The sequence below is a fragment of the Chrysemys picta genome, chromosome 3 (genome assembly GCF_011386835.1).
Source record: "Chrysemys picta bellii isolate R12L10 chromosome 3, ASM1138683v2, whole genome shotgun sequence".
Classification (NCBI taxonomy): Eukaryota; Metazoa; Chordata; order Testudines; family Emydidae; genus Chrysemys; species Chrysemys picta.
Window position 1 is genome coordinate 118,741,450 of NC_088793.1, and position 24,736 is coordinate 118,766,185.

General features: G+C 40.0%; 1 protein-coding gene across 27 annotated transcripts in view; it reads left to right on the forward strand.

Moving 5' to 3' along the window:
* Nucleotides 1-24,736, forward strand: part of ARID1B (AT-rich interaction domain 1B) — a 399,185-nt gene that overhangs the window by 338,362 nt on the left and 36,087 nt on the right. For 11 of the 27 annotated variants that reach the window (XM_065590368.1, XM_065590348.1, XM_065590352.1 and 8 more), the window contains 4 exons: nucleotides 6,505-6,656; nucleotides 16,287-16,396; nucleotides 17,138-17,296; nucleotides 23,664-23,873. In XM_065590368.1, coding sequence (XP_065446440.1) covers nucleotides 6,505-6,656; nucleotides 16,287-16,396; nucleotides 17,138-17,296; nucleotides 23,664-23,873 — 631 coding nt within the window. The remainder of the gene's footprint in view (nucleotides 1-6,504; nucleotides 6,657-16,286; nucleotides 16,397-17,137; nucleotides 17,297-23,663; nucleotides 23,874-24,736) is intronic. The other 16 variants (XM_065590361.1, XM_065590360.1, XM_065590345.1 and 13 more) reach the window with 3 other exon arrangements.

A 24,736-nucleotide genomic window follows, 5' to 3' on the forward strand; every position in this document is an offset into this window, starting at 1 on the left:
TAGCTATCAGGGTCTCTAAATTGTTCCGTATGTAATATAGTTCAGTATTGGTCAGTACTTTAATAGGAGACCACCAAAGAAAACTGGTGCTCGGTGATTCTCTGTTTCCTTACCAAATCAATGTGCTAAGATAGAACTGGATTACAGTGAAAACTGAAGTTCTTCTCTGAATAGTGTCCCTGTGGATGCTCCACTTGAGGTGCACATGTGCCCCTGTACCTTTGATTGCAGATTTTTTGTAGCAGTGCCTCTCTTGTCAATAAGCAATCCCTGTTAGTGACAGGCACTCCCACTGCATTCACTGCTTGGGAGACTCTCACGTTCTCATGCTTTTCTTTTAAGGAAGGATCCCATAAAAACAGGGAAATTAAGTATAGACTATTAATGAAGGAGCAAACTTTAAACCCAGTTTTAGGCACAGGTACAGAGAACCCCCATGTCTGTCAGTGCCCCATCATCATTGAGATCACTACCACAGAGAGCTTCCAAGGAGAAAATGACACTGAAACCCCAGTCTCCAACACTCTCCTTGACTGAGGTACAGATAACCAAGCCACCAGTGCCAAGCACTTTCTATTCCAAGTGTAAGGAAGGGGTTAAGAGGAGCAAAACAACAGAGAGTTCCTCATCAAAGATGATCTGGTCACCAGCGGTCTCAGGCTCCGAGACGAGTGCTAGTGAGACTCTGAGTACAGTGAGTATTGTGAAGCACGTTAATATTTCAGCTGCATCCCATACTTCAGTGGTAAAGGGCTCAGTACTGAAGACTGCTACTGCAAGGGATCAGCTTCAGTGGAATCTTTGATCCCCTCGATACCAACATCCGCACCTCACATAATGGCCTCTGCAACACCATCAGTGTCAGTTCTGAGTTCTGTTGTACTTCTGCTACTGCAGGAATTCTGGTACTCAAAACATCTTATGGTACTGAATGAGTCTGAGTCTCCACTCCTTGTAGCCTCTGGATGCCTCTCAGTCCCGAGATTGGCTGGGTCACTGACTGCTCATGTTTCTAGGAGACCTACCTCTTCTCCACCGTTGATGATCCAATAGGAGGGGTTGTCACCTTTAATACAATATGTGGAGGAGCATACTGACTCAGATTCTGAACTTTCTCTTCAAGGATCCCCAATTTGTTCCAGGAGATGTTATTCCCCGTTACAAATACAACAGAGGCAGGGCACCAGTCCCCTGCCTTCCAACACTTGGGATGCCCAGCATTAGTTTCCCCCCTATGCCTTATGGTCTGCCTTATTGGGATACATGGGCAATGTACTGCCAGCAGTTTTGAGGGACCTCAACTCAGTCCCAGAGGAAACCACAAGACCCCATTTCCCAGGACCATCCATCCCTCCTCCCCATTCTGTGCCAGAGGACACCTTTGAGGAGCAAGAGGCAAGGGCAGACAAGAAGGTTTTTATTTTCTCATCCACCACCAAACTCTCTGGTCATGGATGCAGTCAATGAAAAGGGGCACGTAGCATACCCAAAAGGCCACCCCTTATAATAAGGGGCTATATGGGGCTGGGGCTCTTTTGTCATGAGAGCTGTTTGTCAGCAACACTTCAGTTCAGGATAGCTAACCACCAGATGCTGTTGTCAAAATATGACTACATGAACTATGAAAAATTAATGCTTTTATTGATCATTTACCACAGGAACTTCAAGAACAGTTAAGCACATTTTAAAGGAGGGTCAGTTTTTGGCAAAAAATTCACTTCAGGCTTCATTCGATGTGGCAGACACTAGAACCAGGTCTATTTCCACGGCAGTCGTGATGAGGCAAGCTTCCTGAATTCAATTGTCCAGGTTTCTGCAGAAGGTGCAGTCAACTGTGGAAGATTTACCTTTTGATGTCCAGAAACTTTTAGCAGATTCCACGGACGAGTCTCTTCTTACCCTAAAGGATTCTCGGACAACATTTAGGTCTTTAGGGATATACACATCTGTAAATAAAAGGAAGTTTAGCAGCTGTCAGTCAACATAAAGATCCTGCCCTGCTCAATTTTCCACCAGAACCACCAGCTAAGAGGTCAAGGTTTTCAATGAAAAAGCCTGCAACTATCATGACTTCTTTATCCCAGTCGTCAACATTGTTTAAATGCCAGTTTTGATGGTTTTGTTGAGAATCCAGACTACCCAATGACAAGGTGTCATCAGCCACATGACACAACGCACTTCCTCAAATTGGACATTCCCTCTCTCTATTTCATCAAGCGTGGGAGGTTATAACACTGGACAAATGAGTATTGGAAGCCATTACTTCGGGTTATACTATCCAATTTACTTCCACCCCACCCTTCCAATCCTCTTCCCCATCTCGTGTCAGGGACCCCTCTCACAAGCAATTGCTGACACAGGAGATCTCATCACTCCTAAGTCTAGGAGCCATAGAGTCCGTTCCACTTCAACACAGGGGGGAAAGGTTCTATTCAAGATATTTTCTGATACTCAAGAAAAACGGGGGTTGGAGGCCAATACTAGATCTCAGACAATTGAATAAGGATTCCAGACATCTGAAATTCAGGGTAGCCTCCCTAGCAGCTATAATTCCCTCCCCGGAATCAAGGGACTGGTTTGCGACCCTCGTCCTCAAAGATACCTTCTTCCATGTAGTGATCCATCCTTCCCACAAAAGCGTTGTTCTTTTCACTTTCAGTCACAATCATTACCAGTATCAGGTCCTACCCTTTAGCCTGTCATCGGCCCCAAAGGTGTTCTCAAAATCATGGAGGTCATCGATGCCTACTGCTATCGTCTAGGATTAATTGTCTTTCCCTACTCCAATGATTGGCTTCTCCTGGGTCAGTCATACCAGGAGGTGTGATCAGCAATTCAAACAACTTATCTATTCTGAAGTCTAGGCCTGCATATAAATCTTGATAAATCAATCTTGACCCCCGTACAACAAATTGATTTGATTTTGGAGTCGATAGGGGGCAGAACTTATCTCCCTCTCCATGGGTTCCTTGTGCTAAAGAACCTTATACAAAGATTGCAGCTCAGCCAACAAGTTCCAGCAAGGATATGTCTGAAACTGCTGGAATACATGGCATCTTGCATTTTTGTAACACAAAACTCCAGGTTGTATATTTGATGTTTCTGGGGTAGCTTAGGACTGTTTATGTACCCAACAAACACAGTGTCAACAAGCAGGTATCTGTACCCAGTCAGGTCCTACAGCCATCTGGTGGATGAATCCATTCAAAGTTTTGTGCAAAAATCCTGCTCAACCAGAATCCTCTACAGTCATATTAATATTGGACACTTCCATCATGGCATGCAGAGCACATTTGGGTTCTCACACAGTCCAAGGTAAATGGGCACAACACTTGCACATCAGTCTGTTGGAATTCGAATTAAGGACAGTCAGAAATGCTTGCCTCCACTTTCTTCCCCTACTCAAAAACAAGTCCATCAAGATCATGACAGACAACGTTGTGTGTAGAGAAGGAACTGAAGTGGTTTGCCTGCACAGTGCTGTATAGCCTTGGTATGGGGCATGAGGATGTGTAGGGCACATGTACAGGCACAATGGGCACTGCTACCAAAAATCTCTGATCAAAGGCACAGGGGAGCATGTGCACCTAAAGTGGAGCACCCTCAGGGACACAAGAGCTCGTTATTGCTCAAGGGAAGTAACCTCTCTTTCTGCCATTTATTGTCATTGTGGTCATTCAGGATTCCAAGGCACTTTTTCAAAGATTGGGTAGTTTTTTGGATGTCCTGGCCAAAGATAGCCATCTCATTATGTTTACCTAATTCCCACTTGCAGTTTCAACTTGAAATAGTTTTGCACTTCCTGTTGTATAGTCTTATTGTGCACTGCTTAGCAAGTGTCATGTTCGATCACCGTGGTAGGTGATGTGATCCATTATATAGTTTGTGTGTCAATTTAAGACCCCCACCCCAGTCCTACAACCAGATCTTTACAGATGGATGCTTACACCTCCTTGGAGCCCCATAGTTAATTAAACAATTTGGCATGAATGATGCTATTAAGAAGATATGGTATTGTTGTAGTACTGTTATAATATTATTGAACCAAGAGCATTTTCTGTTTGCTTGCTAGGTGGAGATCTGCATTGTTTCTTTAAAAGCAAATGGCAGACATGAGAGAGACTTGGCTTCTGAAGCTTATTTCCTGTCTCTCCTTCCCATCCCACCCCTTGAAACAACCTTTCAGAACATATGTTTTGTGTATTATGACATAGAAAAAGACATGCAGGCTTTCCCCATTTTGTTAGTATTTGTAGCCCTTAATGATAAGGATCTCATTTATTCAGAGTAAAACCTTTTTTCCGCCAGATATACTTGTGATATATAACAGTTTTTAGCCAAAACTCTGAGAAGTGCTTTCTTTTGAAAGGTTACAATATTTACATAAGAAAAGCTCGATTGTAACACTGAACTCTTTTAAAGTTGTTGCCAAATGGTCCTACTCTTTATTTCCCTTTATAATTTTCCCTTGGAGATTTGCCCCACTATGCATTTTTTTAAAAATTCCCTCCACAACTCATCACCTGCTTCAGCAGAGAAATGACATTGTATGGCAGTTGTCTCCTTCATATCAAAAGAAATCCTTTGCCTCTTCGCAGGAGTGACAGAGCAAAGGACAAAACTGATTTTTAAAAAATGCTTTATTTAGACAATACATTCTCTACTCCTTTAAAGAAATTCACAACGTATTTGGAAAAATTAAGCCAAATGGTGCTTTAATGCGCTCTAGCCCACTCCCAAAGGAAAAGATCAAGTCCTGTCAAAGATCTTGGAAATCTAACATTATTTTGCAAACAAATGAAAAAATACTGAAGCTAGTCAAGTCATTCAGAAGTTGTAGGTTTGGTTTTATGTTTTGGGATTGGTTTGTTTGTTCCGTTTTTTCTTTTTCTTTTTATATATATATATAACATAATGCTGAAAAAAGTATTTGTACCAAACCTGCAATCTGCCACCAAAAAATGCCATTTTATGTACTTGTAAGGTAGTTAAATGTTCTCTCTGTTAGAAGGGGTCACTAAAGGTGGGTTTGTAACTTTTTTATTTTGTGTTTTGAAAAGCACAAAATAAAATTTACGAGATGTTTAATGGAGAAACTCTTAGATTTGAGGTTTGTATTTTCACACACATGATATGCATACACAAGTATACTTGTGCATGTGTTTTTATATGTGTATATATATGTATGATGAATACCAATATGTGTGCGCAGATATAAGTATACCAATGTATGGTACATAATTACATTAGAGATGTAAGGAATAAAGGGGCTATTTTTTGAGTGGAATGGGCATTGTGTTTACTATAAAGAACTGCCAAACCAATAGTTTACACAACTAAGCAAATTCCTTTTGTTCATGAAAATTTGCTAGCCCAGGCACAAAATCTTCTGTCTAGCCTTTACTAGATTGATGATAATTTTAAAAAAAGTAATGATATTTTACTTGTTCTTCAAAAAAAATTACTGGTCCCTGGTGAGTGGAGGAGTATCATTTGGCAAGGCTTCATTCAGAACACCTTCTTGTGCAAACTAAGATCCCAGTCATGCAAACGTATATACATGAGGGTAACTTTTAAGCATATGAGTAATTCCATTGAGATTTCTTTTGTCAGTAAAGAACATACATACCTGTTTGCAGGATTGCAGACTGGTGTATGTTTTGTGCCCAGTGCTGTCATCAAGTCCATAATCAGGTTCTTTACCTTAATTCTTTTGGTGTCATCTACTGAAGGACTGATTCCATAACCCTGTGAACAAGGTCAGGACTGACAAGAGAAAAATCTGCCGTGGTGCAGAAGCTTGGTTTTGGGGGGAAGAAGCAGCAGCAACAATGTATGACATTCACATGGTTTGATTTGAAAATTCCATTGAAGCTACTTTTGGCCATTAATGGTTCTCAAAGAGCCCAGGATGTGTAGATACGTTTTCATGTACAACTAATGTTCACTCTCCACTAGAGGGATTTGAAATCTTATTGCAAACAAGACACCTTTGATAAGAGCAAATAAGTGAATTTCCTAAAAATGACCCCCACTCACCCAGGGGTATTTTGGTTTGGTTTGGTTTGGTTTGTGTGGCTTTTGTGACAGACAAAGGAGCTTTAATATAGGATCAAAAGAACTTTATTTTTTAAACAGAACTTGTCCCAGTTGCTTTTCTTATGCCAATTTCAAATTCTCCTTTCTCCCTCCTCCGAGTCCATCACTCTGTTCCCTTGGAACAGATAATAATCTATACCTCCTTGCGTGATGTTATGTTGTATCAGTTCAAATTAATAAGTGTGTACATTTCTGGAGGTTTGTGTTCGATCTAATTCTGTCTCAGATTATACAGTAACTAATTCAACACTAATAGCCTCCCAAAGCAGGTAAAAAACTAATTGCCTGCCTCTTCCTTAGCTACCTGTGAATGCTAAGAGATGAATGCTCTGACGAACCATAACACACCCCGCAGTGAGATAGATACGTAATGAGAGCCTGTGCGTGTGCTTTCTCTTCACATAGGCAAGGCAGTTTTCCTGGCATGAATCAGAGTGGTATTATGGGATCCAGTTCTCCCTACACACAGCCGATGAACAACAGCTCTGGCCTGATGAACCCACAAGCTCCTCCTTACAGCATGGCACCTAACATGGTGAACAGTTCAACAGGTAATGGTGGGTAACGTTTCAGGAGTGACCTTCCTCCATGAATATCTTTAAAGGTACAAGCCCTCGAATGATGGCAGAGGGATTATCCTTTATACAGTTTACCAGCTAAGTGCATGTTATTAACTCTATACTGAGTTGAGGTGCTCAGATTTTTTGGTGAAATACTTGATACATTTCTGCTACAATCAAATCCTCTCACATAGTGTGTACATGAATGTGATGATTTTGAAAAGTTATTGCAGCATATTTGAAGTTGAGTCCAAACTTGGCCTACCTTTTGGGCGTGTGGAGAGAGAGAGAGAGACTCCTACATTTTCAAAAGTGACTAATTTTGGGTGCCTTACTCTTTGAGATCCCAACTTGAGACACTGAAAATGGGCCTGTTTTTTAGAAAGCGCTAAGCATCTGTCTTCTGAAAATCAGGCCACTTCAGGGTGCTATAAGTTGGGCACCCACAATAACTAGTCACTTTTGAAAATGTGTACCATATACATTGTATTTGAAAAGTCGGTATATCTATATAGTGCTTCTTTCCTTTGCTTGTTGACATTTACTATATGAAACAATTGGATTCAGTCATAACTGGAAAAAAGTGCCAAATGCAAACAAGATATATTTGAAATACCTGCTAAAATTGTGTTACAGGTTGTGCCTTGCACTATGGGAGTTTAAGATTATTATTAGTACTGTTATTTGTTGCACTGTATGTGGCTTCCATGCCCCGTAGCACCTGTGAAAGGGAGACAAATTAATGTAATTCTCTGTTGATAATATGCTTCTGTGTTACATGTTAAAGTGTACAATATTGAGAGGCTCCCCACCCCATCTGAAATGTTAACAGCTAAATTCCTGCAAGATCACATCTGAGTAAGAGTTTATTCTTATGATTCTCCAAGACATTAGGGAGTTTGGGATAGGATTTCAATGACCCTAAGGCGGTGATACCCAGACTGAAGCACCCGAGCCACAGGTGGCTCTTTAATGTGCCTCTCGCAGTTCTTTGCAGCACCCGATATTAAAACACTGTGTGATTTAATTAACCAATCTAAGTTATTTAACCACTCGGTATCTTTTACTATGTTATTAACCAATTGTAGTTGATAAAATAATAATGCTTGGTCAATCATTTTGCTGTGACAATAATATACATTTTTATATCATATATTATTTCATAGTAAATGAAACAATGAATTCACATTCTTTTGGGTAATGTTAATTGCTAATTTGGCTCCTGAACCACTGAGGTCTGAGTATCCCTGCCCTAACGCATAACTTCAGAATGCTTGAGCCCAAACCTTTGAGTCTCTATCAATGCACTTGCTATTTATAGTTATTCTTCTTGAAAAAGCTTTGGTTATTGTGGGGTTACTAGAAAGGTGTTACAAAGGTCAGGCAAGTTGATGGGATTCCTCTCTTCAGCTGGTACAGTACCTGACTTACCTTTTGTTGCTTAAGCAGTACAGCATGTCAAGTACAAGATGAACTGTATCTTACCAAGAGCCTAGGGTTTTATATCTTTCTCCCAACTCTACTCTCCCTGTTTCTTTCCTCCTTCCTTCTCATCCTTTCTAATTTTTTTCCTCTTCAACTATCAGTCCTCTTTTGCTTTCAGATAGAAAATGGACAGTGACATCATAGTACCTCATAATGTCCAGGGTGTTGCTTTTTTTCCCCTTGACCACAATTAAACAGAGGTATTCCCAGCTAACTTATTTTTCAAGTGATCATGGTATGTTTTCTGTTAGTGGAAGAAAAAAATGGAATCAGAAAGAGATTTTAAAAAATAAAATAAAATTGCTTTTCCTTAACATTGGCTAGGCAGCCATTTATTTGTCCAGGCAGCACACTTACATTCTGGACGAAAAGGGAAAAGCTATTGAACAGGCTATTAGTTAATGCCTTGCATTTCCCCCACCACAGCTGTCCCAGGTAATATTGTATTTGGGTTGTGTAGTTATGTGTTTTGTCTGGCTTGCTGAAATAAAATTACTTCTGAGCATTGAAACTACACTATAAATTCTGGCTTGCCATTAGCAGCAGTAATTTTTCCTCCTTTTTCTTTGGCCCCCAGAGCTGCAAAAATAACCAACAACAAACAGATGGCAGAGTTCCCTGCCTAAGAAGATTTATGTATTCCTAAGGAATAACCAGTTTAAAGGAAGATTCACAGAGGGTTTTTTTTGTTCAGATAATTCAGCCATTCATTATTTCATACAGTGGAAATCTGTTCAATGCAAGGCCATTTATCCTAGCAGTCTTTTGTATGGGCTAGTCATATTCTTTTTATTGTGTTATGCATTCTGAAATATTGGATTTTTAATAATTTAAACATTTATCAGAGGGTTTTTTCCTCTTGTGCATTTGTGAGGTTTTTCTTTTGTTCCAGTCTTATTAATTGGGAGGTTACCCAATGGGAAGTGAAATATGAGATGTGTGCACACACACCATATGTGTATTGTGCTGTACTGATTCTTGAAGTAGGACTACAAGAGAGCATATGCAATGTATCAGACCAGGGTGAAAAGAAAAGAGAAGCCTAATTTGAGAATATGCTGGTGGTGAGCAAAGGGAATTCTCCATTTCTCCCATGTCCTGAAACATCCCCATCCCCAGTCCACCCACATCAAGCAAGTAAGAGGTTGAACTTCCAAAATAATAACTGCTCTAACTGCAGAAGTTATGATAACTTTGTGTTGGGTAGAGGGGAGACGTTGGGGTTGCCAGAATGCTCTGTTCTTGCTGAAGTGCAGCATTTGAGAAGGTAAAGAGCATACAGATGAAGACTGTTACATGAGTGAAAATGGGATTTAGTGTGCCATTGACACCAACTTTGCTGATTGGCACTTCAGCCATTGTTCTGCTAAGTTAAGACAACATGGCAGTTAAAATATGTTTTAGGTAGTATACAGGGCCAAACAAAAACCCTCTTGTGTAGTGACAAATTGTTACAAGCTTCAGTGAGCAAGTAATTATTTAAATAGAGCCAGCAGGAATATGAATGTGACAACTATTTCTTCAGCTATAATGCCAGGGGAAAAAACCAGTAAGCACAAGGGGATTTTTTTTAAAAACACAAGCATATTTTAAGAATTTACTCCATACAAGAGAGAGGGATTTTGTGCTGATGTTATTAAGGATTATTTTTACAGTGGTTTTATTCAAAATAGAGTTGCATTGTTGCTCAATATGACCTAATATTTGTTTTTGCAGATTGGATTTTTATTATTAATATTTATTATTCCCAGTCCGCCTTGTTTTTTTCTTTGATATTTTAAATTAAACAGATGCCACAAGTTCCACAGAAGATAGCTTTGCAATTCTACATCATATTACTTACGCAGTCACCGTATAAAGCAGAGCACATTCACAATTTCTGCTGACACAGAGTAATTTAGGAACATAGGAGTTGCCAGGCTGGATCAAACCAGTGGTCTGTCTAGTACAGTGTCCTCTCTATGACAGTACCAGATGCTTCAGAAGAAAGTGCTAGGATCCCTTGACAATTATGAAACAAACTGCCATAGAGGAAGTTTTTCCTTTTCCCTTCCCCCCCATCAGCTTTTATCCTGAAACACACGGGTTTATATCTCTTAGATATATATTATCTTATTTAGAGTTAAATTGACCCAATAGTTTGCTTTTTTTTAAAAAAGAATAACACTAATTTTTCACAAAGCTTAAACCCAATAAAAATATTTTCATGAGGTGGTTTTAAAATTCTAATGGAAATTGATTATTTGAACAATCAGTCCCATGGAGCCCTTGAATCTCAAATGTTTCAGCACTGTGCTTGTGCATGAGAATCAGAAAGTGACATTGAAGCCATTCTACCCTACAGGGCCTGTAGTTACTGTGCCATAACTATGCCAGTATAGCCCCATAGTGTAGACGCAGCTTACTGTGACAGCATGGGTTTTTCCATCTCTGTAGGATATGGAATACCTCCTCCCTGAGTGTCAGTAGCTAGGTTGATGTCTTCCATCAACCTGGCTGTGTCTACATTGGGGGTTAGGTTGACATACAATGCTCACAGGTGTGGATTTTTCACCCCCCAAGTGCCATAGCTATGTCAACCTACATTTTAAGTATAGACCAGGCCTGATTTCCTTTGCACTTCCACAGATGCATAGAACATTGAGCAGAACTTCATCTCTCTCGTATTACAAGGGACAGCCCTCATTACAGACCCAAGTTTTCTGTCCCACACAGACCTGGCATTTTCTTTCTTTTATTATTGATTTTAAATTATTTACCTCAGAAATTCCAAATTATGAAAATAAGATCCTGGAAAACGGTGTTTATGCTAAAGAAATTGAAGGGACACTGTCAAGTTAAAAATCATACATATTTTTGTAATTGGCCAAGTGCTTGATACGGATAACAATTACGTTATTAAAAATTAGAATTTTTTTAGAAAATGAATATATTTTTCACTATGTTGCTATTTAGTTACATTTCCATTTTTCTGATCTCTTACAATGAAAATGCGCCTCATATTTCTCATCAGTAACTCCTCTGGCTGATAAAGCAGCTTTGCCAATCGGCTTCCCGGGGGGTCTCACTTTTCTATAGGGATGAGGGATAATCTCCATTCTTCCACAGGAGAAAAAAAGGGGCCTATTGTAAGGTTACAATTGGTGATCAGATTTAGAAAAGTTGTGGCCAAATGCTCACCAGCCTATCAAATGATTTTCCCTATGCTGACTAGATTTTTCTGAGGATTTTGGACACTTCTTTTGATTTTTAACCCTGCTCCAGAGTCACTTAAAAAGCTTCACTGAGGTCATCATCTCCTGCTATGTGATACACCCTTCAACCCAGCCCCTGTATATGCACATTGAAACTACTACAGCTACTAAAATTCTCAGGGGACTATATGATTTGTAGAATTAGTAACAGTGTATGGATCTGTTCACCTCTAGGCCCATATTGGTAGTGACTGTCATTCTGTAACTTGTATGACTTGATGTCTTGCCAGTTCTTAGTGGACAGATATCCACATCACAAAGTCATAGTTCGCAGTCTCATCAGAGATTGAATGGTCACAAAGATTAGGGCCCAAACTCCTGCAAAGACTTCTGCTTAACTTTACTTACATGAGTAGTTTAATTGAAGTTGATGGGACTGCTCATATGCACAGGTCTTTGCGCTATCAGGACCTAGGTTATCCTTTCACCTATAGCCTGAGGTCTCCTCAGGCAAGGGTTTGAGGCACATTGGCAGTGCTGCTGTCCATGCTGTACCTCTTCTGTGGATGTGAAAAGTATTTGAGATTTCAATGCTGTCAATCTGACATGAGCACTAAATTCACTTTTGTGTGTGTGCATGCTAGGGTTACCTAATCACACAAACCCAAGCACCCTTGCCCTGCCCCCGTCCCACCTCTTCCCTGAGGCCCTACCCCTGCCATGCCCCTTCTCTGAGGCCCCGCCCCACTCACTCCATCCCCCCTCCCTCTGTCACTTGCTCTCCCCCACCCTCACACACTTTCACTAGGCAGGAGCTAGGGGTTGGGGCAGGGGTGTGGGCTCTCGGCTGGGGCCAAGGGGTTTGGAGTGTTGGAGGGGGGGCCGGGCTCAGAGCTGGGGCAGGGTGTTGGGGTGTAGGAGGGGGTGCCGGCTCTGGGAGGGAGTTTGGGTGCAGGAGGGGGCTCAGGGCTGGGACAGGGGGTTGAGGTGTAGGAGGGGGTGCAGGCTCTGGGAGGGAGTTTGGGTGCAGGAGGGGATTCAGGGCTGGAGCAGGGGGTTGGAGTACAGGAGGGGGTGAGAGGTATGGGCTGCGGCCAGGCGGCGCTTACCTCGGGCAGCTCCCGAGTGTCGGCGCAGCAAGGCTAAGGCAAGCTCCCTGCCTGCTCTGGCCCCGCACCACTCCCGGACGTGGCCGGCATGTCTCTGCGGCCCCTGAGGGAGGACAGGAGGGGGCTCCACGCTCTACCCCTGCCTGCAGGCATTCCTGGCCAATGGGAGCTGCAGAGTCAGCGCTCAGGGCGGGGGCGGCGCACAGAGCCCCCCTGCCACCCCTCTAGGGGCTGCAGGGAGTTGCCAGCCGCTTCCGGGAGCAGTGCAGAGCCAGGGCAGGCAGGGAGCCTGCCTTAGCTCTGCTGCGCCGCGGGACTTTTAGCAGCCTAAAATCTCCTGGTTTGGCTTCAGTAGCCTCCGGGAGATAGAGCCAGATTCCGGGAGACTCCCGGCGAAACTGGGAGGGTTGGCAACTAGGGTGACCAGATGTCCTGAATTTATAGGGACAGTCCCAATTTGGGGGTCTTTTTCTTATATAGGCTCCTATTACCCCCCCACCCTGTCTCGATTTTTCACATTTGCTATCTGGTCACCCTACTGGCAACACTATATGCAAGGGGGAGAGAGCGAGAGGCCAAAATATTCTGTTTTGTAGGGTGTGATTTGTTATTGCACTAGCAATAAAGAGAAAAGCAATGTTTGTGTATTGCTGCTCTTAATGTACTTCACCATCTTTTGGAACTGATAGTCAACTTTTAGCAAAAAGAATACTTTGCTGCAGTTTTACTCATGTCACATATACCTTTGAGTACATTAAATTCAGCATAGAATAGCTAATTCATACTTGTTTTATGAAATCATTGTAGCTCTTATATTCTTATAATAAAGCGAGAGGCTAGAACTTGAAACCTATTCACAGTACACTGCAACACTTTTTTTGAGTCACAAATTTCCCTGTTACCCTCTTTTTTACTTTTTATCTTTTGGTCTGCACTTCAGATGCAGGATTATTAGTATCTGTATAGAAAGGGTTGATGTCTTAATTTAGCAGAGTTTTGTGACAGTGATGTTCTCCCACTGCTTGGAAAAGGGTCAAAATAATGCCCCTAGTGTGACATTGTACTAGAAAGTGAAGGGTTGTCTGTTGCAAATCACTGGGGAGTATTCTTGCAAGAAGTTATGAAACAGCATTTCAGCAGAGGATGGAGAAGTACTTACAGAAGCTACAAGGAAACTAGACAGTCTTACAATGAACATAGCAAAGCCCTTGCAGTTCCCATTGCAAGGTAGATGAACCAATAATAAACATAGAACAAAGATTGTTAACCACTTTTCAGAGCACTTCATTAAATAAAAAGTTTTTCATAGTTGTCTTCACTGACAATCCCTGTTACCAGCACACATGGAATCGTCTTTAAGTACACTGCAAAGCAGATAAAATCAGAAAAGTTCAAAATAATTTGCCATCCAAAATTATTATTTGATTTTTTTTTTTAGTGAATTTAAAAAATGGCTAATACAGTGGTAAGTTGCAGACTTGGGTCATTTGTTTTTTTATTAAACTATTAATTTATAACACTTCAAAAAACGGGATTCATAATCATAACCTCTGATATAAACAGAATTACAAGAAAAGAATATCAAATAAATTTATAAAAAGAAGGATTTAGTCATGTGATGTTCTGCTGCAGAAATGTGGTTAGTGGTTAGCTGATTTTTACTTTCTGTTTTCAGCTTCTATGGCATGAAATTCTGTAACAGTTACATGGGTTAACATTGTCAGTTTGGAACCAAATTATAGGAGCACATTTTATGCTTTCTTACATAAAAGTGGGTTTTCTGTTCTTTGGTTTGTTTTTTGTTGTTTGTGATGGTGTTGTTTTAGGGAAACAAACTTATTTTAAAGATCTGTAGGATTAAAAAAGTAAAAGTGTCAAGATACTGGTCCTCAATTTATACTGGTCACAAGCTGCCTTGTTCTTTCAAGGGAGTTTAAGGGCAATACTGCATACAAATCAGATGTTTAATACAGGCAGGCTTCTCAGCAGAATATTGCTTGGTTGTTTTGTTGAGGTTTCACACACATTCATAAAAATAACAGCGTTTTTAGCTGATCTCAATAGATATTTGCTGCAGCTGCATCATTTGAAAAAGGCTTTTTGTTCCAATTCTTAAAGTCTCTAAGTATTGCAAGTAATTTTTTTAAAGTGTCTCAATTATGATTTCTGTGTTGTGATGTCTTTAAGGGGTTGATTGGGCTACAAATATGCTTTGGGAAAAAAACAAGAAAACATGCCCTTGAAAAACACCGGTAGTTCTACACAGAATATTAAGCATACAGTTGTAAACTCACATGGCACATGGTTGGGTAGATTTTTGGCAGACCCATAATCTCAACCTGCAGTGATGCTAAAGGTATTAGCAAATTAGCACTGCAAAGCTTGCCAGCTTATTCGCCAGAGTCCTGGTTGCTCTCTGACTGCTATAATTAAAACTAATTATTTTCTAAAACATAGTAATACATGAATATGTGCAATAATCATTTTGTAGTGGGCAATCTGTGAAGTATTTTTTAAAGCTTCCTCTGTCCACCCCTAAGATCCCTCCTGCTGTGTGTGTGCTGACTAGCCAGCGTTGCCATTTTGCAGAAAAGCAATCTGGTCCAACAGCCATCAGGTTAATGTTATTTTATTTAAAGAATGTTGCTTTTCTAATCTTATATTTTGTACATTTTGCAAATCGAATTCCTCCACTTTCTTGCTGCACCTTTTTATCTGTCCTTTTGCTTATCTTGAATCTCTAAAAATAAAATAGACAGTCCCAGTTTTTAGTGAATGCTGTGCACATAGTTTTCAGGCAGTGTCTAGCAGTAGTTGTTTGGCCATTTGCATTGATTTGATGATATGTCATCTCTCAGAATCTGCTCTATCACGTATTGTATGTATTTTTACCTCAAAATCTCTTCTTGCATTCATATTAGAAATCCAGAAACTCAGCAGTACTGCTGCAGTAATAATATACTTACCACTTGCATCTTCAAACACTGAACAAAAATTAACTAACCTTCACAACACCCCCAACAAGATGTCTGTGTAAGTACTATCTGAACATGTAGTCTGAGTACTCACCTGTCATCCCACCTGACTTCTGCAGGAGAGAAAAATTGAATGCCCATTTCTCCCTTAGAGCTGACTTTACAGAGATGAATGTGTTGGAACCCCAAGAATTTTAGTACCTTAAATAAAAAAGCTCACCTAACCATGGAGTTCCAACTGCAGATAGTGAAGAGAAGTAGCAACATGATCTGCTAGCCACCAAATCAAACAGGAGTATGACTAGAATTTTCACCCTTTTCCCAGCATTAACACACAGAACAATTTTCATGCACAGTTTTGGCTTATGTTCTGCTCTAGATAAAGTGAAAGATGTAACAGTTTCCAAAGAAGATTGTCATCTTCCTACTATATAACAGCCCAATCGTGTTATGGAAACAAACTTGCCAGCGGCATTAAAATTTTAGGTTTCAGAGTAGCAGCCGTGTTAGTCTGTATCCGCAAAAAGAACAGGAGTACTTGTGGCACCTTAGAGACTAACAAATTTATTAGAGCATAAGCTTTCGTGGACTACAGCCCACTTCTTCGGATGCATATAGAATGGAACATATATTGAGGAGATATATTATTTATACTTTGTAAAATGATTTTGCTGTGTGTTTGTTTGTTTGTTTTTTGTCTGCTTAAATCTAAGAGACTTCCAGATTTCCAGGTGCTATAATAAAAGAAGGAGAGAGGAAGGTGGAAGACCTATGCTTCATATGCCATCAGTTTTTAACAGCAGGAAGCATTTTCTTGCAAAGCCAAACCTATCATGCTAAACTGTTTCTCCTGTTTTTGATTAGCACCTATGGGTCTTGCAGATATGATGACACCTGGTGAGTCCAAACTGCCCCTTCCTCTCAAAGCAGATGGCAAAGAAGAAGGACCCCCACAGCCCGAGAGCAAGTCAAAGGTATTTCCTTCCTCTGCACGTGGTGTTGGTTCGGCCCAGCAGAAGTCCGCTATGTTGTCCTCCATTCTCTGGTTTTGGCCTACCCTCTTTTGTTCTTTCCTGCATGCCTTTTCCATTCATGTGCATTCTGTTTCTTTCTTTTCTTTCTTATTTTTTCCTCCATTGTGTGGATCTGAAAGTTACTAGTTCTTATGGCATTTTAACTTGCGGGGGCAAAGCAACCCACTCAAACAGTTATGTGCGGGTTGGCTAAGCTAGGTGGGTGGGAAAGGAGGGTCTTGCCTGGTTTCAATACTTGCAGCCATTTTTCTCTGCCTTCAGTTATAGCTTCCTGTTTTGGCCGCCTCAGCAGCAGCAACATACTTTAATATTTTGCTTTCCTGCCTTATTTGATAAAATAAGGTGAACAGCTTTTTTTTCTTTCTTTCATAAGGGGAAACCCATGCTTAGCATTCCATTTGAGCTTGAAGTAAGCATGGTGGCTTAGTGACTTTAGCCAAGCATCCAGAAATTTTCCAAATTATACTAATTAACAATGTTGTTTTAATACCTTTATATATAGATATATATTTCTGTATGTGTGTGTTTTCTGTGTGTGTCTCTCTGTTTATATATATATATATTTTATATATAAAAAGAATTGGTCAGTCTGTTAAACTGGATGTATTTTTTTTGTTTTTGTTTTTAATAAAGTTTGCCCTGCCTTTGTCATATTATTTTTTTTTTATTCCTCTACCACAGGATAGCTACAGCTCTCAGGGTATTTCTCAGCCCCCAACCCCAGGCAACCTGCCAGTCCCTTCCCCAATGTCCCCAAGCTCTGCTAGCATCTCCTCATTTCATGGAGATGAAAGTGATAGCATTAGCAGCCCAGGCTGGCCAAAGACTCCATCAAGCCCTGTAAGTGGCTCTGGTTTTTTGGGTTTTTTTGTAATTAATTATATTTTAATGCTTGCTTGTTTGTTTTATAAATTCTTTTTCTTCATAATTTATCCACTAAAGGATTTTCTTTCTTTATAATAATAGGGCCAAATTCAGCTCTCAGATACATGCGTACAACTCCCACTGGCTTGGCTTCTGTGGGACCTGAGCATGCCTATCAGAGGGCAAAATTTGACCCAGTAGTAATAAAAAGAGTAAAATTGAGTGCATTGTGTAAGTTTACTGTCTGGTAATACAGCAGTTGTTGTGAAGAAAGCATCCTTCCCATAATGCATCAGCTTACAGAGCATGCCAATTGTGTTGATAAGGACATTCCATTTCTTTTATTGGGTCCAAACTCCTTCACACAACTGACTTCACTGTTTGTCCCACTGTTCATTAAGTATTACTATTTTAAAATATATATATATTTTCCTCTCTATGGGTAGTAAGAACAGGCACAGTATGGGTTACAGGCTCTGCACCACAAAAGGCACCTCAGACAAGTCTGTCATTTACAGTTCCGAAACATTTTTATTTCCAAATTTCATATGTAGAAATATAAATTCTCAGGGCACAATCTGAAATAATATCAGTTGTGATTTGTTTCACTCAGTTAGTTGAAATGAACCAAAAGGTTGGTGAAAAAGTTAAGGGAAGTATAATTTTAGAAAGCTCCTTTTTTAGATGAACAACGTGTAATCACACTAGAAACAGGTTATGCAGAAAAATCTGGATCCAGAACAGCATAAGACATAACATTTAAACTAAGTATCATTTCCAGATGAGATGCAAAGAGCAAAAAATACAAAAAAAATGTGTGCAAACAAGCATATATGGGGATCTAATATCCATTTGACCATTTTTGGCTTATTTCTTAAACTAAGAAAGTATATGTCATTCTTTTATTTAAAATATTACTTCACTCAAGCAAAATACTATATTATAGTTATATACAAAATATAATGCTCTTTTCCAATGTTAATGCATAGCTAACTTAGCAACTAGTCTTTAGTAATGCCTTAGTTTTCACAAGATAAATTGAAGAGCACATCTCAAGGCAAAAGCAATTTGGTGAGGGGAAAAAGTCTAGCCAATCCAGAGCCTGGAAATATAACATCCAAGACAGGGAATGTTATTAATCACTATTATCTTGTTGCAGCAGATAGAGCCAGACATTAAAGTTGTCCCCAAAAATGTTCATAGACTTCACATGGCAATTCAGAGTTACTAACTTTTTGCTCCTCTGAGAAAGTAGTTAAGCTCATAGCATGTTATCTGCAGAGACAGCTTTCTTCATGGAGGGTGACATTCTTGCTAGTGTAGAGGGTCCAGACAAGACCTTCTGAACCACATTTAATAGGCTCAAATGGATTTTTAGAGTTTTTGTGCATGCCCTCTGCACTGGTGTGAATTTCACCTTAAAAGGCCTGAGGAGGTATGTAGCAAATATAAGCTCTGCAGGGGAGAACAGGGGAAGTGTAGGAATGAGATGCACCACCTTAATTTTGATGTCCATATGTCATTGACTTTGAGTCTCAGAAGGCAGCTGGTGTTCTTTACGCCCTCCGGGTCCCATCCTGTCTTTATTTTAATAACATTTCTGAATGGACAATGCTGTAAACTGGTGATGGGAAATTTTCTTTTCTTTTCTTTTCTTTTCTTTTCTTTTCTTTTCTTTTCTTTTCTTTAATGTTTCGCTTTTTCTTTTCTGGAAGTTTGGAAAATATTTTGTCTAGTGAATGTGCATTCTAGAGCTCATTTTAATAATTTGTTAATAAACCACAGGGACCATCGTGAGCATATATGTATTGTTTCCACTTAAAATTAACAAAAAAAAAATTAGAATAAATGTGTGAAGGAGGTGGGAGGCATTATGGTTTTGCTTTTAGGTTAAACCTCCTGTTCCACATGCTCTTCTCTTCAAATACGATGTTACACCTCCTGTTCAGAGTTCTTAGCAATAATTCCATAACTTCAGTTACCTTCTCAAAAATAGTTCAAGTGATTAGAATGGTGCTGGTTTGGAGAACTATAGAATTATAGAAAGTAAGAGCTGTCAGCCAGCTGATCTCTTTTTATCTGTGGAGGCCAGACTGTTGGATAACTTAGTTTACAGCTGATATTGACAACACTAGTCTGACTTTGATTGAAATGATTATTGGGATTCCCCATTCTTCCCAGTAATATATTAAAGTAGCCTGTGCTGGCTAATTTATTCATCAGATTATCCAAGTGCTAAGGTTCTGATAGAGTTCTTGGCTCCAGGAGTGAGTGTGGGCAACGGTGAGCATGGTCTGTGGTTAGCTTTGCAGTACCCCCGCACCAGCAGAGTGGGTCATTTTATTCAGTGATTCCTTTATGCAAGTGTGGAGGGAGAAGATGCAGAGAAGAGACTGTATAATGATATGTACTGTGGGATTCTCCAGCTGGATAGTTACAGTGGCATTGCTATACTGTAATCAGTTATGTAAAGAACAAAATGGCTTAAAAATTAATTAAAATAGAATATGAAAATATGTGAGAGTCTCAATATGAGAGACTGTGAGCAGGGTCATTGTGACTCAAATTAAAACAGTAGGGTTTTGAATCCCCTTAAAATGCTCTGAAACTGTTCACTGTATATATCTACATATTACAGTAGAGATAGTTGAATTGTACATTTTTCCCACAGTGCTTTCAGTGAGAGATTTGCAGTCTGTGGAATGTGTGTGTGTGCCTGCGCATGTGGGTATATAATAAAAATAGGTCTTTATTATTATATAAATATTAACAAACTCTTAAAGTGGGATTATCAGTCTGTGTTTTACACACACATACACAGATGCAAGCAGAGATAACTACCTACAGCTAAAATCTGAAAGGAATTGTTGTAGGAGACAATGAACTATCAAGCAGATACCTTGGATTGCCTGAAGGACTCTTGCAGATTGACCATAGGAAGTGTGGTAGATTACTGCTCTATGAGGCATCAGTGTATGTTTTGGTGCAATATAAATAATATACAAATTAAATATGTAAATGAGTTTGCTTCTTCTCATCTTGTTTCAAAAGCCACCACCCACTTTGGCATGACAGGATCTCTTCACAGGAAAGTCCTGGGGCTAGAGTAGCAGAGGTTAGGATTACAGGGGAATTGAAGCAAGGTGATAGAGCTAAGTATGACAAGCTTGCCTAAGCCCTATTGGTTATTTTAATCAGACCGTAAATGCACTCACAAAGAAAAATGTAGGATATTTGTTATTATTCCAATATTGCCTGGTACTCCCACTTTAATTAAGTTAGTCAGTAGTTATGCTGAAATAAATCCCTATTTTCTACGTTTTAAAATTTACCTGCTCTAGGCTGAATCTGGCCATACAGGACAGCAGTTTGTGTTAGTGTGTGCACAAGCTTGTGTAAAATCTGTCATTTTGCACATAGTAGTGCAGAAGAGAAAAAAAAACATTTACTTTTGGGAAAGGGTGTTGTTTTCCCCCAGTGCATTCTTCTAAAGTTAATGTTTCATTTTAAAAGAAAATTGCAGAGTGAGAAGCACTTCTTACCTTCTGCAAACTGTGAAAACTTTTTAAATCATGCTGTCATTTTGGAGCCTGCTGCCATGTTACAGAAAAGCAACATAATTTGAGACAGAGATAGTATAAGAGCCCAGTATGAAAGACTGTAAACCAATTGACATTTTGCAGTGATACTGGTTTAAAAGAAGAAGAATTTTATAATGTAAAACCTTTCATTTGAATATTAAACCTGAACTTTCTTCTACTGGTGAACTCATATAAAAGCATAATAGAAACTAGTTTATTACCTCCTACATTAGATGTAAGTGGAGATAAAATTTGCTATATAAAACCTTGTATTTCCTGCCTAGAATATAGATAAAGGTGTCTGTGATATCACAAATGTGAGACTGTGAAATTAATGCTGGTAAAAGGTAGAATCATTTTGTTCTTTACTTAAGTGGGTAGCACTGTAGCTCCACTTTGCTCTGCTATTCAGAGTTATATGCTCATCCCTAGGTTCCTATTTGAGAATAAAATATTTAGGATTATGACTTGTCCACTTACTGTCCATCCTCTCTTTTTAATTTTCCTTTCCATTTTAATAATCTTCAAAGTAAAAACAGTTCACTGGTTAAATATTGTTTAAAAACACAATGCTCCTAAATGCGTGGGATGAAGCAATTTCGGTTACAGAACTGATATCACAACCACATACAGAGTCGTTAAATTTGTGCTTTAACAGCCTAATCCACGGGCCTTATGCCAGTGCACACGCCTCCCTCCATTTAAAACCAGTAAACCACATTCAGCCTTGGCTCCATTGACTTCCGGGAGAATTGCAGCACAGCTGAATTTGGTTCACTAAATTCAATATTGCACCTTCTAACTTTAAAATGTGAAAGGTAATATTACATATCAGTAGGGAGGATTACAACTGAAGAAATTAGAAATTCAGTTAGCAAAGTGGGGAGCTTTTCATGAGCCAATTTATTTAATTAAAATTAATATCCATTCACTGGAAATAACAACAACAATGGAACTGCAGGGTCACATCCTCTTGGCTCTGATTCTCTTCCCTCCTGGCTCTTCCCCAACATTGTCAAGTTTCAACCAGAGACTAGAGGGAGATTTGGAGCTCTTCAGATTTTCCAGCCCAAATTGTACAAGGTGATGGGTGGCAATGCTTTATGCGAACCATTACTGGCTTTCTGAATACCACAGTAATCAACAGGCTAAAGTAATTGAAAGCTGCATGTTGCCACATTACATGTTGCATCGTGCCACAGTGCCAGGCCCCATTCAGAACCATGTGATCAACAGAAATATCGTTCTGTACTCGTCCCAAAGTACATTTGGGAATTTTGTTTAGAGCTGATCAGTCAAAAAAAATTTTTTGCTTATTTTAAAATATTTTACCCTAAAAGGCAAAAAGAAAAAAATTGAGAAAAGTTAAGCAGGGGAAGGGCAATGGGTGGACAAGGATGGTGAAGTGTGTTTACCACAGCTGGGGCTACACCTCAGATATGTTATATATACAGAATACATTTCCTTCTCCATAATGTCATGTGAATATCTCCTTCCCACATAGCTTGGTGTCCAAATGTCCCGATCATGTCTAATTCTGAATAACCCCAAGTTCACTAAGGGGCAAATCATCTCCCCTCCTCTGTAGGAGCAGAGAGCCCTCTTGCAGCAGAACCCAGAGCACTTATACTGTGTGGAAGGGGGACACTACTGAGAGAGCTACACGTGAGTGGGGTGCAATCCCTGTGAGTCACAGAGCCCAGCTCACAGGGGTCTCTGCTTGCATAGCAAAGGTGTGGAGAAAGGGTCTGGTGGATGCACTTCTACGCAGATCCACCAGCTGTTTCCTCTCCCTTCCCTTGTAAGGAAGGGGAGGGGGATGAGGAACGCTGAGGCTTTGCTAGCATTAAAATTAGAGGAGTAGCCACATAATGGTTCCATTCTTACTACTCAACAGAGGGAGAACTAATTTTCCCCCCACCCTCCGCTTTTATGGATTTTCCCATTGCCTGGTCCAGCTACTTGGAATGGGCTCTGCTTCTGTTTATACCCCTAATTTTCACCAGTGCTATGTATGTTTTTTCTCCACACACCGAATACATGTGATGGCTATACTCTGTGGTTCTCTTTCACCTTTGCAAGTGAAGAGAGTGGTTACTCATGACCAGTACTCAAATTGGCTGGTATGAGAAAATGACAGTAGGCTCCCTCTTCTGTGTTTTTGTTTTTTTTTAGCCAGCCATGATGGGAAGAGTAGGTAAGACATAATCACCTACCCCTGTCCAATTCCAACACTGCTCACAAAACAGGTTGGTTGTCCTAGCTTGTGCTCTGAGCTGTTTCTTCAGAAATTCCTCTTCTGATGGAGCATTTTGGTGCTTTCTTTCTTTCTTTCAGGGTGTTCTTTGTATTATTACAAGTTGTTCAGAAGAGGCCGATTTTAATGTAGCTTCATTTAAAATTGTAAAGCGCTTTGAGATCTGCGGATGAAAAGCACTATATAAAAACTAGATATTTTTTAAATGACTTGAGGCATCATGAGAAACTTGCCTTCTGGGATCCAAAGCTCAGATCAATGAAAGAAACATAAGAAAATAATGAAAATGGGGAGTTTGGGCCCTTTATTTAAAATCATGTAACGTGCAGTATATGGACAGAATGTACTGTTTGTGCCAGAACTAGTAGCCTTCATTCCTGACTGTTGTGTGATAGCTTTAGTTTGTTTGACATCTTCTCTTTTTCAATGTTGTGAGTATCTTACTTTCTTTTCCCTTTCCTTCCCACCCTTCCCCCAACTCTTTTTTTTTCTTTTTGTGCTCTAGAAATCAAGTTCCTCCACCACAACTGGAGAAAAGATCACAAAAGTCTATGAGCTGGGAAGTGAGCCAGAGCGCAAGATGTGGGTGGATCGATATCTCACCTTCATGGAAGAAAGGGGAACGCCTGTGGCCAGTCTGCCAGCTGTAGGCAAGAAGCCACTGGACCTCTTCAGGCTTTATGTCTGTGTCAAAGAGATTGGAGGTTTAGCACAGGTGAGTGGAAGTGGATGAAACTAGACCATCCAAAAACTTAGCCCTGCATTCCTCCTAGAATATTTTCTGCTAGTTGCAGCATTACAAATTCTTCCCTGAAAACAAGGGGGAAAAGACATGGAAGTTTCAGTATAACTAATGTTTGAAGGTAAGTAAGCTCATGTGTAAATCTAACCCAAATTAACCTGCCATGCACTAATGGACCGTGTGGACCCTGCTGCTGCATACTAAAAGATCTGTAGCATGCTTTGATCTACTCCTGTTTCAACTCTGTTTGAATTTTTAGTGTGCAGCGGCAAGGTCCACACAGGCGCTTAGTTTGGGGTAGGTTTACACCCCAGCTTGCCATGAACTCAGGGTTTATGTAAACAAGCCCTGAGGTTCACTTTGGACGGCACTAGTGCTCTCATAGTGCACAGTGTGGCTCTAAATTGCCTAGTGTCAAGGGAGCTTAGGCTGCTGTCTGATCAAGGGCACTCTAGTAGTGCTAAGAGAGAATCAGAAGAGATGGCCATTGGATTAAAGAGAAGGGTTAGAAACATGGAAGAAGATCAAAACAGGTGATGGAAAACAGCTGTTCTAGAGATGGAAAAAAAGAGAGCGCCTGAAATCCATCCATCTCAGACAGGGAAGTGCCTCTAGGAAAAGTCGGTTCAAATCTCTTAGGAAGTGGTAGGAGTATGTAATTTGCAAGCAGTCTGTCCCAAACCATTCTTCCCTCTGTATGTTTAGATTGTATACTCAGCTGGGAAGAGACTGTGTTTTCCTCTATGTTTGGAAAATATTTACCACATGTCTTGCATTGTCTCAATCTATATAAATACAATAATAATCAATAATGGGGAAACCTAACCTAAAGGCAG